This window comes from Mixophyes fleayi, chromosome 2, assembly GCF_038048845.1.
Source record: "Mixophyes fleayi isolate aMixFle1 chromosome 2, aMixFle1.hap1, whole genome shotgun sequence".
Lineage (NCBI taxonomy): Eukaryota > Metazoa > Chordata > Amphibia > Anura > Limnodynastidae > Mixophyes > Mixophyes fleayi.
The window spans coordinates 80,174,739-80,190,140 of NC_134403.1; the positions used below are offsets into that span (position 1 = coordinate 80,174,739).

Below are 15,402 nucleotides of genomic sequence, written 5' to 3' on the forward strand. Positions count from 1 at the left end.
CGCATCAGAGGTGGAGTGTGACCTACAAAACTAGTCACTCCGACAGTCTACAATAGTTTAGACGTCACAAATATCCCCGGGGTAGTAACTAAGGAACTTGCAGGTTTTAATGATTGAATATGATCTGTATATACGCTTAGGTATGTCCCATAATTTTTTTCATTCTATAACTGTATTAGTCCCACATCTGCTGGGATACTATGGATTATAAGGAACTATTAATGTGTGTGCCTACTTCCTTTGCAGCTGCACATTAGCGTCATCAAGAATATTAAGTAAAATATGACAGTTTATTTGACGTTACAGTGGGAGCCAGGTGTAGTTTAGGAATAGGAGGGCAACTGTTAAAAACAGGGCAGAAGTATTGAGTTATTCAGTAGATCTCCCACCATTTCAAGACCAAAGTTTTGCACCCTTCCAACCACAGTTTATTAACAAGTTATATTTCTGGATATCGACATGGATCCAGCAGAGCAATGGCCTCTGGTGTGCCGAGTGCCAGGCAAAGTGCACATTTAGCATGTGCACACAATATAGCTACACAAACTCATATTTCATAGTGCTTTTTGGCAGCTAACCAACAGCTAAGCACATGAAAGCACTAACAGACATCTTGTGACAGACTGCCACATTTACTCTTTAGTTTACGTGCAGTCAGCAGCTTACATAATGCCTCTAGCATTTGGATTCCAAGCATTTTTTTGGAAGACACAATTTGTCAGTGAGTAAAGAAAAACAAAATGCACATCCGCTCAGTGCCCAAAAAAATTGTTTTTATTGGGCCTTAAAATTAAAACAATTTACCAACCCAACTTCAATCTCCCAAATTCAGAAGTTTAATTACAGATACCATTGTCTGCTGCATAAGTTCTTGCATAATGCTTAAAATGATTTCATATTAGAATACAATGACATAATATAACGTACGTTATTAGAGATGCTGAAATAGTGGCAATTAGTCCATCAAATCTGTACATATTACTTATATAACATACACATTTATTCTAAGCACAAACCTGTAATTGATAATAAAAAAAAAAAGTTTACATATTTTCTCCTACATCTACAGTCATGGCCAAAAGTTTTGAGAATGACAAGTGTTGGTTCACACAAAGTTTGCTGCCTCAGTGTTTTTAGACCTTTTTGTCAGATGTTGCTATATTATACTGAAGTAAAATTACAAGCATTTCATAAGTGTCAAAGGCTTTTATTGACAATTACATTAAGTTTATTCAAAGAGACAATATTTGCAGTGTTGACCCTTCTTTTTGAAGACCTCTGCAATTCTCCCTGGCATGCGGTCAATCAACTTCTAGGCCACATACTGACTGATGACTGCCCATTCTTGCCTAATCAATGCTTGGAGTTTGTCAGAATTTGTGGGTTTTCGTTTGTCCTTTTTGACACCAGGCCATCCTTCAAAAGTCTTCGCTTTGCTGTGCGTGCAGATGCACTCAACTACCTGCTGCCATTCCTGAGCAAGCTCTGCCCTGGGGTGTCCCAATCCCACAGCTGAATCAACTTTAGGAGACGGTCCTGACACTTGCTGGACATTCTTGGGCACCCTGAAGCCTTCTTTACAACTCACTTTTAAGTTCTTGATGATCCTATAAGTGGTTGATTTAGGTACAGTCTTATTAGCAGAAATATCTGTGCCTGTGAAGCCCTTTTTGTGCAAAGCAATGATGACAGCATGTGTTTCCTCGCAGATAACCATGGTTAACAGAGGAACAATGATTTCAAGCACCAATCTCCTTTTAAATCTTCCAGTCTGCTATTCTAACTCAAGGAGCATGACAGAGTGATCTCCAGCCTTGTCCTCGTGAACACTCTCACCTGTGTTAAGAGCATCACTGACCTGATATCAGCGGGTACTTTTGTGGAAAGGCTGAAAAGCAGTGGAAATGTTTTTGGGATAAAGTTCATTGTCACGACAAAGAGGGACTTTGAAATGAATTGCAATTCATCTGAACACTCTTCATGACATTCTGGAGTATATGCAAATTGCCATCATAAAAACTGAGGCAGCAGACTTTGTGAAAAATAGTGTGTGTGTGTCATTCTCAAAACTTTTGCCCATGATTGTACATCTGCTGGGAGTATGCTCTTAGCATATACATCTCCAAGTACAAAATGGTTATACGATAGTACTGCTGAGCGTCACCTTCACTGCTTAGAAATAGCATCGGTAAGCCTGTGCTGCTTTAATCATTACACAAACACCCCACCAGTACATCTACTGCATTATATAGAGGGGGCAAATGATCTGGAATTGTCCAACCCTATACATATAGCACACATGAAGGGTTAATAAACTACAAGAGAGTCAACCCAATAGATCGATATATATTCTCAAGGGCAGATCTTGTGCAGTGCACCCCTACTTCAAGGTCGTGGGAAACATCCCTATAAAAAAATTAATCTAACTACAGGTTAGATGGGAAAAATTACTTGGTACCAACATTAAAAGTCACATCAAGATCCAATCTACTTCCACACCTTAACTAATTTAAATGTTTATGCTAGCTTACCAATATACTGCACTCTGACGTGTGCAGAGAGGTTCTTTCACGCACCTGTGCAGCTAGAAGATGGAGAGCATCCCACTGTAAAAGGCACACATCCTCTTGACGAGGGAAAAAAAGCATATGCGTTCTGACGCAAAGCAGGGAAGACCCATGTAAAGGCACTTTCTTCTTCCCCTTTAATTTTGCAGGAATAAATTATTTAAATCCATTAATCTTGCTTGCATGGTCACCCTTATTGTCTGTTTAGGCGTTTTAACAAATTTGAAATACACACAGCGACTATGTCTATTCTAACAATGATTACATATGATCTAATGATTCAGCAATATCACCAAACAAGCAGATCTGTGGCCAATTAATTTTAGATTAAACAGCTCTTTAAATAAACCCATATTTACAGTGAGCCAAAGACTGTATACATAAAATAATTCAATATAGTAGCAACCCTACAGGATTCTCCAACCAGGCCCATCAAATCCAGTCACATTCTGATTTAGGACAATGAATCTGGGGAACACACGGGTAGCATGGGTTAATGTTAATCTCCCGCTGGATGCCCACAGTATTGAAGGTGGCTGCAGACTTAATCTTTAGCCAATTAGGTCATAACATTATTGACAGCAGCACAAAGTATTTAAAGAAAGGAGTGAACTAATCTTGTGGAAGCAGTCATCTGTCCACGCATGTGCTTATGTTAAGGTAGGCAGGGGCAGTACCATGATGTGGGCAGGGAAATAAATGCAAAAAGGAAGCCATACAGAGTCAGAATGGGTGGAAAACAATAAAATTGTCAAATACACCAAAACATAAAGACAATTATACACCAACCTGTTAAAAAGGTGATTGGTGACCTTAATTTTGGAATTCGCTTTAAAATCATCAGGCAGGAGCATCACTGGAACAGGAACCTGATTGAGCTCATTGACCTAAAAAACAAACAAAACAAAAATAAAAATCAAACTTTTGCATTAGCAAACATTACCAATCCCCTTACAACAGGTTATAAACCAGATTTTAAAAAGATATGGCCACTTTTCCCAATTTTGAAAGTACAACGCTCAAATTCATTTAACAATCATTATTTATACAGAGAATCCAGAGCGTAGCTATAACTATTATGCCACCTCACCAACTTCTGGCTATTCTACAAATGCTTTACCTACCACGTTGCTAATTATTATGATCATAGATTGGTAAGGCGCCACAGTGCTGTGGAGCACCATACAGTAGAGAAGACAGGACATACAAGGCAGACAAAGTAAATGCAGACATGAAAAAGGAAGGGATATGGAGGACCCTGCTCATTAGAGAGCTTACATTCTAAGTGGAAGAGGGCACAGCTGAAACAAGAGAAGAGAGGATGGCTTAGAATGGACATTGGGACAGCTGTGAGGGTGAATATGGAGAAGTGACCCTTAGACTTTGCAGTAAGTAGATCATTGCTCTCACAAAAGTGATCAGTTTCAGTGAAATGTTGGGGACGGAAGCCTGATTGCAGAGAATCGTGAATGTAATGAGGAGAGAAAGTGAGACACCAATCGCTTAAGTAGTTTGGAGGCAAAAGGGAGGAGAGAAATAGGGTGGTAGTTGGAAAGAAAGACTGGATTGAGAGATGGTTTCTTTAGAATTGGTGAGATGAGCACGTTTGATGGGAGGATGGAAATGTGACTGTGGAGAGACAGGTTTAAGAGGTGACCTAGAGGTTAGCATGCAGCCGAGAAGAGGGAGCAGAGAAGTTGGGAGGAAATGGGGTCGAAAGGACAGGTTGTAGGGCGAGATGAGTAGACTTCGTCTTCAGTTACTGGAGATGGTGAATTAAGGGTGGATTGGGAGTGTAGGTGAAGGTGGGTAGAGGGAGTGGAGTGTGTGGAATTTGGTAAGAGATAATATCTTGTCAAATAGTGTCGATTTTGTCTTTAAAGTAGGCGGGCAGAGGAGAGAGTTAAAGGTGGCAAAGAAGCGACGTGGGTTAGAACACTGGGCTGGTATTAGAGATTTGAAGAATGTCTTTTTTGCCAATTGAAAGGGCAGTGCTGTAAGATGAAAAGAAGAATTTATAGAGGAGTAAATCGGGATAGAAACAAGATTTCCTCCAGTGACGCTCTGCAGTGCGGGATCACTTTTACAGGTAGCAGGTCAGACCGAGAGCCATTACCTATAAGAGTGCTGGGATTGTTAATCATTGCAGTGCTATTGGAGGATAGGGGAGGCAGAACTCTATTTTAAATAACTGGTTCACCGAATATGGTTCTCTCTTGAAACCACATTGTAGTGAAGGGACATATGCTGTAATTGGTAGCCACTAATGCAGAGTTAGTGTTTCTATGTGAAAAACGCTTGTTGAAGTGTATGACATGCAGTTTTGCAAAATCTAACACAAGTACTGTACATAGTACTTAGCCTTTTAGACTGTACTAAATAATTATACAGGGGGTGGGGGACAAATGGGTACTCTACATTATACAGGCATCACATTGCACCCCCAACTTGTCATTCCATGTAGGGAGCTCAAGATAACGCAAATGATAGGACGACGACACAACAGACTGTTTTATATGAAAGCTTCCATTATTGAGTGTTGTTCATAATATAAAGCCTTATGAATTATTTAAAATAGTTGCTGGTATAGGCTGAATATCATATTAAACTAATGTGTGATCATTCAGAGGCAATTAATATTCAGACATTTTACGGTTTGACGGAGCTGAAAGTTTCTCAGGCGCACAGTGATGATGCATCTGCCAATATATATGATGATGACACTCAATATTTATACAATGTTCTATACCTACCCAGAAGATGGCTAACTTCATACAGGCATGTAAAAAAGTGAATTTAGATTAATCTATACACAAACATAGCAAATTTAGCATATGACAAGTACACCAAGTAAGGCACTACTGTTTTAAAAGGAAGTTAAGTGAGAACATAACCATTAAACAGCCAGGGAGACACAATCTGTCTACCCTCTAGACTAATGACATAAAAAGCTAATCCCCATCAGTAACAGATCACAGTATTTTCATCAATCACAAGTTGTAAACAAACAAAATACAGCTGGAAACTTCTAGCTGCCAAATTAACAAAACTGTTTTTATAACAGCTGATATAGACACCACTAAACAAGACAAAAATTAATTACCCACTCAAGATGCAAGAAAACCTGATGGGATTGGATCCTGTCACAGCTTGACTCTTATGTAGATGTGTTTAACCCTCATAATTATTTCCACAAGCAATCTTCCTTTATATACAGTGACATCCTCAGCTATTCGGTTTTAAATCTTGCAGTTTTACAATTTCTATGGTGCTACTTTTAAATTCAAAGCATAACCAAGCCACCTTCAGCTCCTAGCTTGCTGCAGATAACACAATTTAGGCACAATAATAAAAAAAAGTTTCACTAGCAAACAATATATAAAACAAATTGATCTGGTCAACCACTTGGATTCCACGTAGGATAGGATTCTAGTCTAAAAATTTAGACCAGCCGACTATCAAACAGGTTTGCAAGTAAAGGCAAACTTGCCTTTACAAGCCATGCCCGCTTTAAAATTTTCCCTGCAAAGTCACCAATTTCCGGCGACTTGCAGAAGTCTGAGGTTCATACATGTACCCCAAAATCTGTCAAATGTACTGAACTTTGCAGGGTGTCCAAGTGTTCCAAATGCTTGTATATTACATTGGTAGTCTGCTCAACAAAAATAATGCCGTTCACAGGTTAAAGAATTTGCTTTTTATCTGTCCACAGTGATTTTATGACAGATTTAATATAAACTGTGTATTTAATATTTTACACACACAAAGAAGTAATTGGGATACACTAGACATATTATGCAAAGTAAAAAGAGCACTTAGGCATTAAGTCTTATTTCAACACACTGCAACACAATTGTTTTCATGTAATATGCAATCAAAATAGACGACTTGGCACATCAAATATTGAAGTGTCCTTGTGGATTAGACTGCATCTTTTTTTCTAGGAACAATTCTGTCCCACATATGTAGCAATAATTAGATTTTACTGTATATGACCACATTACAATAAACATGTGGGCAATACTAGTACTTCATCAGAAGTACATATTCCTCCCTGCGTCTTGCATTACATTTGGAGCACACACAAATATTTCATCAATCATATTTACAAATCATTGAACTTGGCTTTGGGAAACAAATAATAGAGTAAAATGGCAGGCACACCATTTCTGTCTGTGTGTAAGCTCAATTGTTGGCTTGTCATTCCACAGGGATATTTTCTTCCAAGTTTATCACTGGACACATCACACAATGGATTTACAAAAGACTTGCCTGTGTGATTAAGCAGTTATTCACATTTGGAGATCTGTGGCCAATAAACAAGGCTATCTGTTGCTTTGTTGCTCTGAGTGTGGATCATTAGACAATCTACACATAGCAATAATATTTAATTTCAAGAAGAAATAAGAAAAAAACAAAAAACAGAAAAAAAAGATTTATAGCAGCTCTGGATAACAGAAACAGTAACCGTAGACAAGCACATACCAATACTATCTAGTACAAGATCAAGGTAGCTGTTTCCCTGTATACCATGAACAGAACATATTGTAAAAAAAAGTGCTTAACATTTCAGGCAAAGGCCAACAATTGTAAAATGTCAGTATTGCAGAGCTTAGCAGCTGTCATTTCAGTTTCCTTCTCTTTGAGGAATCCTGCTGGGAGTAGAACTGAGGCGTGCCAAAGCTTATCAGTGAAGTTAGATCAGTTAGTATCTGAACGAAAATATATCTAGACCTGACTCTCACATAATAATCACTACTACAGGTCATTGCTCCACATTAAAGTTATTACTAGTGGAAGTTAAACAGAAAAAGTTAGAAAACAAAACTTACACAAATCTCCACCTGATGCTATTACATTGTCCTGCATGTGGAGTACCATTCAGTGTACTTGCAGTGTGTCCCACTAGTACTTTGACTGAGTGCGTCTCCAGCTCTTAGTGAGCAGTTGAGCTGATATGCGTCAACACATACCAATCTTTTGAGTTTCAACGCACTGCACAGAAACAAAAACACAGACCGATAACTAGGACCTTGGACAAATAAAATGCATAGTGACCTCAGTGAACTCTGCTCCAACTGCCCACACAGTAAAACATTAAAAAAAAGTGTAAATGGTTTCACTGCTAGAGACAGAAAATTAACGAAAAGCAAGTATATAAGACAAGCATTCACACCTAGTATTTCCAATAAATAATATTTTATTTGTAAATTTGAATTTATATTTACTAAAACACTAAAGTTTTTAATGCTCAATACTAAAATAATGATTAAAAGCTCCTTTGTTTTTATACACATGCACACCAGATAACATTTCCATTTAAATGAATGTACCAAGGTGTAGACAGAAAACTTCTGACAGAGGTCCTGATGCTGGGCTTAATTTTACTCTAAATAAAGCAGGCCATTTACACCCATTTGCAGAGTCCATCAATGCACCTGCAACAGATACACCAGGGTTTATGTCAGGTATGCAAACAGACAACAGTGTCCTCCCCAGAAAATGTTGCAAGCCGGGTGGCATTAAGAAGCAGCTGGTTGGGGCAGTTGTAATACTTGGTAATAACCTCCAACATTTTTTATTATTATTGAAAACCTTCCAGGACTGGCTAGACTGGTGGATAGTGGTCTAACACACACACATGGCTGGCTGTAGTGTTTGTTATAATAAGAGAAACAATGGTTTATTCTATTATAATAGAACTCTGTTGGCCGGTTGGAAAGTGAAAACAGCCCGGTGAAACACCCGGAAAAGAGGTGCTGGGAAGAACACTGGACAACCAGGTCATAACCACAAGAAAAACATTTGCTTTCATAGCGTAAAACACATTTTCCACTAGGCTTGATATAATATGCCCTCTCGAATACGAAGAAAAATAGCAAAATAAATCATTTTAAAATTCCTATATTATATGTATGATGAATGCAGAAAGCACCTATCAGCTTCAGAGTTGAATTTACAATAAGCCAATCAGCAGCACCTAGCTGGTAACAGTCATCATCAGCATGAATTTGTACCTGCTCTCTAGCAAGTGCAAAAAATCCATCCCATCTGGTCTCTCCAGTACTTTATTTACCAGCCCTTTTCCAGTGACATCATCCACACAAAGGAGCAACATACCTCCCAGGTACGATATACATTTCAGAAGAGGTGTGACAGCACCGCACCTCTTAATGGAGTAAGAGCGAGGTGAAAGAAGGATAAAGAAAAAACAAAAACACAAAACAAAAAAAAAGAGCACCTCTGGAATATTTATCCAGAAGTTACAATCTAGGGGAAGGGGGGGGGAGCATACACCTCAATCACCCCATCCACCCCTGCTGGCACCCCACAGCTCATCTAGCACCTAGAGCACATGTTCCACCCACACTATGCCCCTGCCTATGATGTCTAGTTGTTGACCAGAGTGACAAATATGTCCAATAGGATTGCATACGTATATGGTCAAATGTTACACAGATCTGTGCTTCCTTTTACACATGGCACTTAATTACTCCTGCAAGCACATATAGGAAGCGTCATACAATTCTTTGTGTCAATGTGGGATTAAATAAGATCCGTGTTCAAAATGTAATATTTAAGTACCTATTTTTCAGAATAGAACAAAGTGTCAATTTCTATATTTTTTATTCAATTTATTTAAATTTACCATTACACAAATATTCAGAATATCTGGTAATGTTTATGTTACGTGGATATAATTGACCAACAAGCAACTACTGCTTTTGAAGATTTTCTTTTTTAGTGTAATGTAAGTTCTAAGCACATACACAATATGTAAACCCTAATTACAGAACTATAACATGATCCATGTCAGGAAATGACCAGATCTGCATCACTAGCTTTGAGTTATGTATCACTCTGCCCCCTCCAGTTATGTCCCGTGTGCTTTGTCAAGCTGGAAAACAAAGTGATTATTTCTGGTGGATGAACATTTGCTGTGAGACGGCTACTGGAAAAAAAAAAAGCTGTAAATGGCCGATTCCAAAAACTGTGATTTAACCTTGAATGGCAGAAGGTCTAGAACGGGTGACTGCAGTGAGGCCAGACATTGAGTCACCATGTATCAAGAATATTCAATATTATAGAAGCACTTAGCTTCAACTTAGCTAAATACAATTAGCAGCGGTTCAATAAAAATGCATTCAAAAGTTTTTACCTAGAAGCATTCACATAGTGGACTTGCCAATTACAACTACACTTCTCATACTAAATGTGCAAAAATATCCTTCGAATACAAATAGTATTATGATGCTTTCAGATCATCCTACTAGATCCTTCATCACTGCAATAATAAACTATAAGGCTGTTATAAAGACATGGCTACATGACATAGTAATACAACATGATTTATTCTATGGTGTTAACTTGCTGGACACAAAACTCCATTAGAAGTACATTTCTGCTAGTAGATTAACTACGGCTCACTAGCAAAAGTAGAACTACAACTCCCAGCGGGCAGAGCACACAGACACTAGCACTGATGCAGCGCTACAGGTAGTAACAGAGCAGATATACACCCCCTGATAGTACATGTACACTGAGGACTCTGCTCTATGTGTCAGTGACTGTGTTCGGGATGCAGGAACTGCAGGTGAGTGGAGCACTTGCTTCCTCCTCAGGGCCTCACCGAGTGACTGACTCCCCACATGAAGACGCTGACAAGCGGGTGGCTGGCTCGGAACACCTTCACTTTCTGCTGCACAAAGTGTTTCTTCTTGGTCTTAGTCTTGGCTGTGGTGGCGGGCATCACGACCGCCGCCGAGGAGGCAGCAGGCATAGCGGTGGAGGACATGTCAGCACCTCGGTGCCTCCAGCGAGCACGACCACCAAGCCTCCTCCTCTTCAGTCCCAGGCGGGCTGTCCCCCGCTGGCCTGGGCTGCTGCTGCTTCGCTCCGCCCCTTCTAACTCACCTGGGCGCCGGGCACGCTTGCGCAGTAGCGCGCCACCTCCACCCAGTCGTCTCATCTCATCACGTGACCTCACGTCATTCCACTGAAGTGGAGCAACAGCATCACCATGGAGATTTTATCGTAACAGTTGGAATGCCGGACACGGGGGAGCCATTTTGGATACGGGCAGCAATGTTTTCCCGGAGATCATACATGACACCTGTCGCACTGTAACCAGACTTCTTCATACGATTAATGTCTATTGCAAAAACGTACATAATGTTATATTTTGATTTTTTTTACACCTGGGTAAAGTTATTCTTATAAAAGTAGGGACAGGTACCTCTCCTCTTTGATTTGTTCCCTTTAGTGTTTTCCTGGGTTGTCTGGTCTACGCAGAAACTGTTATTGCAATGTATAGGGCACTGTCCAGCAGCATGTTTTAATATGCTGGACCTTGGTTAATGTAATGTATAGGCATTGTAATTATACCAATACACTATTCTCTTGTATCTTTATGCTATCAGTATAGTTTCCAGCAGTATGATGGTAACACAGTAGAGTATCAAGCTGACTCCTGGCTCTGGTATTCTTCTTAAACAGAATAAAAAGCCAGCATACCAGACATGACTAAAGTGTTTGGCACTGCCCAGCAGCTGGGTATAATATGCATGGCACTGTTGAATATAATCAGGGCTGTCCAAGAGAATTATGGGCCCCTGACACATTTTGATCTTGGATCCACCTATAGTTGAGAGATGAATTGGAAAAATTGTATATTGCAGTGGTTCCCAAACTTTTGCAGTTTGCGGCACCCTTAGAGTCTCCAAATTTTTTCAAGGCACCCTACCAAAATAATTACTGAGCAGTCCTGTTTTAGAAGTAGTTGGGTCAAAAAAATGTAATAAGTATTTAGGTCAGGACAGAAATACTTATTTAGTTGTATGCAAAAATGCCCCCTCTGCATCCAGACACTCTGCCCTCCGGCACTCTGCCCCCTCTGCATCCAGACACACTGCCCCCTCTGCATCCAGACACACTGCCCTCTCTCACACTGCCCCCTCTGCCCTCTGTCGCGATATCCCCTCTCCTCTGCTCTCTGTCACGCTGTCCCCCCTCCTCTGCCCTCTCTCACGATGTCCACCCTCTCTCACGATGTCCCCCCTCCTCTGCACTGTCACGTTGTCCCCCTCCACTGCCCTCTGTCACGCTGTCCCCCTCCTCTGCCCTCTGTCACGCTGTCCCCCCCTCTGCCCTCTGTCACGCTGTGTCCCCCTCCACTGCCCCTCTCACGCTGTGTCCTCCTCTGCCCCTGTCATGCTGTGTCCCCCTCCTCTGCCCCTCACGCTGTGTCCCCCTCCACTGCCCCGCTCACGCTGTCCTCCTCCTCTGCCCTTGTCACGCTGTGTCCCCCTCCACTGCCCCTCTCACGATGTCCCCCCTCCACTGCCCCTCTCACGATGTCCCCCCTCCACTGCCCCTCTCACGATGTCCCCCTCCTCTGCCCCGCTGTCATCCTCCTCTGCCCCGCTGTCATCCTCCTCTGCCCCGCTGTCACACTCCTCTGCCCCGCTGTCTGCCCCGCTGTCACACTCCTCTGCCCCACTGTCACACTCCTCTGCCCCTCTGTCTGCCCGCTGTCACACTCCTCTGCCCCTCTGTCTGCCCCGCTGTCACACTCCTGCCCCGCTGTCTGCCCCGCTGTCACACTCCTGTCCCGCTGTCACACTTCTGCCCCGCTGTCACACTCCCTCTCACTCCTCTGCCGCGAGCCAGTCATAGAAATGAATATCAACGTCAGTGACAGCTGCGGGAGAGAGGAGTCTGCTGGGTCCCGGCGCCGCGCGGATTGGTAGGTTTATGTGCTCTTTGGTTTTTTCTATGGCTGGCTCGCGGCACACCAGTGACAGTGCCGCGGCACCCCTGGGAGCCGCGGCGCACACTTTGGGAATCACCGGTATATTGTATTGCAATATCTAAATAATAAGTTTAGAACCATTATTTATTGTTTGGGGTGGATAAAGCAAATACATGCAACAAAACATAAATTTTTAAACACAAAACCAAAAAAACTTCTATAGTAAACCATTACACCCGATTTACTGTGGTGGTTTCTAACAGGTGGGTGGTAAGCTTTGAGCTGGGTTTCCACATTTACTGCAGGTCAGCTATAGACTGTAGATGGTGCTGCACCTTTCTCCATCATCCATTCTGGGGGACACTGCTACCTTGGGGTTGTCTGAGGGTGTTGGAGTTGGCACTTAAACAGTTAAGAACTAAACTTGCTGCTGTCTCCTCCCCTCTGCAACCCCATCTACCCCAGTTATGTCTAAGTGCCCAAGGAGTTGGACTACGTTTGGTACTGCTTAGCAGCACCTGCTGTTTAGTGTTAGATTTTATTATTTTTTTATTAGTTTTCAAATGAGTGTAGGTGAGGTTTTAATGTTATTAACATTTTTTTCCTCATAGTTATTTATAATGGAACAAAGTTCCGTTCCTTTAAGAAGAAAGAAGGTTTTTTAAAAAAAAAAAAGAAAAGAAAAGAAACTACACGATTTGTGTGGTATTTAGTGAGCGGTGACAGCGCTAAGCGACTGTCATCACTTTGTCCCGGCGGGTCCGACACTGCCATAAGGCAGAGAGTGTTGCACTCCGTCTGAGGACCGGACAGGTTGGGAGATACCAAGTCCCCCGCTGAGGCGGAGGGGGACTTGGATCTCTACAGACGCAGGAGGTGTTGTGGATGCGGAAGGAGTCCCGAGTGAGCAATAGAAGAGGCACAATATATGCTCACAGGACTGAACTGTCCGAGGTTTTATTTATGACAAAGAAGACAGCCGGAGGTAGTTTAAGACTGCCGGCTGCTCGGTGGAAGATCCCGAGGAGGGAAATTCTCCCGCCCTTTTCTACCTGACAGGACTGGGCGGCGACTCGATCAGACACAGACTGCTTGACAGGGCTCTGCTGACTTCTCCCCTCAGGATCCTCTTCAGATTCCTCTGTTGGTAAAAACGCTAAATACCCCATAGGGGATATATATATATTTATAAATATTTTTATATATATGTAGGTATAGTCTCTATATATATCATACTTGCCAACTTTCCCGGAATGTCCGGGAGACTCCCGCATTTTGCGAGAGTCTCCCGGGCGAGTGTGGCAATCTCCCGAATTCTGCCCACTTCACTAGGAAGTGCCCACTTCCTAGTGAAGTGGGCAGAATTAGATCCCAAACGCTGCGATTCCCGATGAATCGCGCCGTTTAGCCCCGCCCGAAATGATGCGATTTTGCATGGCCCCGCCCCCTCACGCCCCCCTCCGCTGGCTGGCTCCCGGAGGGGAGCTGAAGAAAGTAGGTAAGTATGATATATATATATATATATATATGTATATGTATATTTTCTGAGTTCACAACCTGTTCCCCTATTCCCACTCTTACCCTATTGAAATAAGGGCTGGTAACCTATTTTTTTTTTTTTTTAGCGTGCACAAGTAAATATATTTGCTAAGAGCTATTTTTTTTCTAAAAAAAAATAAAAATAAATAAAAAAGAGCACAGGAAATTTATATTTAATTTGTGAGAGGAATTATATATGTAAAATGTCTGACAAAGGAAAGAGTGTCAGCGTTAAATATTTTTCTTGTTCTAAATGTTCTGCTAAACTACCAGTAGGACAAGTGGACAAAGGAGCTGTGTGTGCAAAGTGTGATTCGGGAGCACAGGGCGAGCAGACCCGGGGTGGCCCTTCTGCCATGGTGGAAGAACCGGTATGGGTTTCCTCTTTGGCGCAGTCTGTTTCTATGCTCACCCAGCTTATCAATAGACAGGCAGAGACAAATTCCACTGTAATTGGAGTGGATTCTGGCTCTGCTTCTGCAAATTCTAGTGAAATAATTAAGACTGGGACATCAGGCGGTTTGGTGCATGACTTGTCTCAGGTACAGCCCTCTACATCTCAATCTGAACCCGCATAGTCATCCGCCTTGGGGAAGCGTTTGGACCGATTGTATAGTTTCTTAGACTCTTCTACACGTTTAGCTTCCAGAGCAAAGCGCCCTCGCCATTCTCATCCTTTGTTACTTTCTGATTCTGATGGTTCATCTGGAGAGGAAGGCGAGGTAGGAGAGGATTCAGATTCTGTACAATTAGGTGACTAGGATGAAAATTCCAGAAACCAGGGGATTCAGGATTTGGTGTTAGCGGTGCGTTAGACCCTTGATTGCATGGAAGAGGATTTAGTTTTTATCGTCCAGGGTTTATTTAAGTGCAGTAGACCTAAAACTATTTGCTTTCCTACTTCCCCTGAACTTACGTAAATTGCTGAAACTGCCTGGAAACATCCAGATAAGAAGTTTTCAGTCCCTCGTAGATATGCTATGCTTTATCCTCTAGAGGAACAGGATGTATCTCGCTGGGAACAGCTACCCAAGGTAGATACTCTGGTGGCTAGGCTGGCATGTCATACCACCTTACAAGTTCCAGGTGCAGCGGTTCTCCAGGATTCTACTGATCGTAGATTGGAAGGGTACCTAAAAAAATATTTTTCTTGGGCAGGCTCTTCTTTTAGACCCTTGTTTGCATCCGCGTGGGTGGTTAGAGCTATGGAGTCCTGGGCTGACCAATTAGTAGCAGGTTTACAGGATACAGAATTCCTTCCTTTAGCCCTTCATTTAAAAGAGGCTTCTGGTTATCTCTACTAGGCAGCCCAGAATGCGGCTTCAATTTCTTCCACGGTCTCTGCTTCAGCAGTGGCAGCTAGAAGAACGCTTTGGCTTCGTTCATGGAATGCGGACTTGCAATCTAAAAGATCTTTGGAGGCGTTACTTTTCTCAGAGTCCGTCCTATTCGGTTCTAAATTAGATGATATGATCAGTCAGACTACTGGAAGTAAAAGTACTTTCCTACCAGTTAATTCTTCTAAACCCAGAATTCCACGGTTCA

At 41.9% G+C, this 15,402-nt stretch overlaps 1 protein-coding gene across 1 annotated transcript in view; it reads right to left on the minus strand.

Annotated features, from left to right (window-relative positions):
* Positions 1 to 10,551, minus strand: part of PIP4K2C (phosphatidylinositol-5-phosphate 4-kinase type 2 gamma) — a 32,159-nt gene extending 21,608 nt beyond the window's left edge. Inside the window, exons 1-2 of the mRNA XM_075199364.1 lie at positions 10,198 to 10,551; positions 3,357 to 3,454 (exon numbers count right to left, since the gene is read on the minus strand). Coding sequence (XP_075055465.1) covers positions 3,357 to 3,454; positions 10,198 to 10,536 — 437 coding nt within the window. The 5' untranslated portion in view covers positions 10,537 to 10,551. The remainder of the gene's footprint in view (positions 1 to 3,356; positions 3,455 to 10,197) is intronic.
* Between the last annotated feature and the right edge of the window lie 4,851 nt (positions 10,552 to 15,402).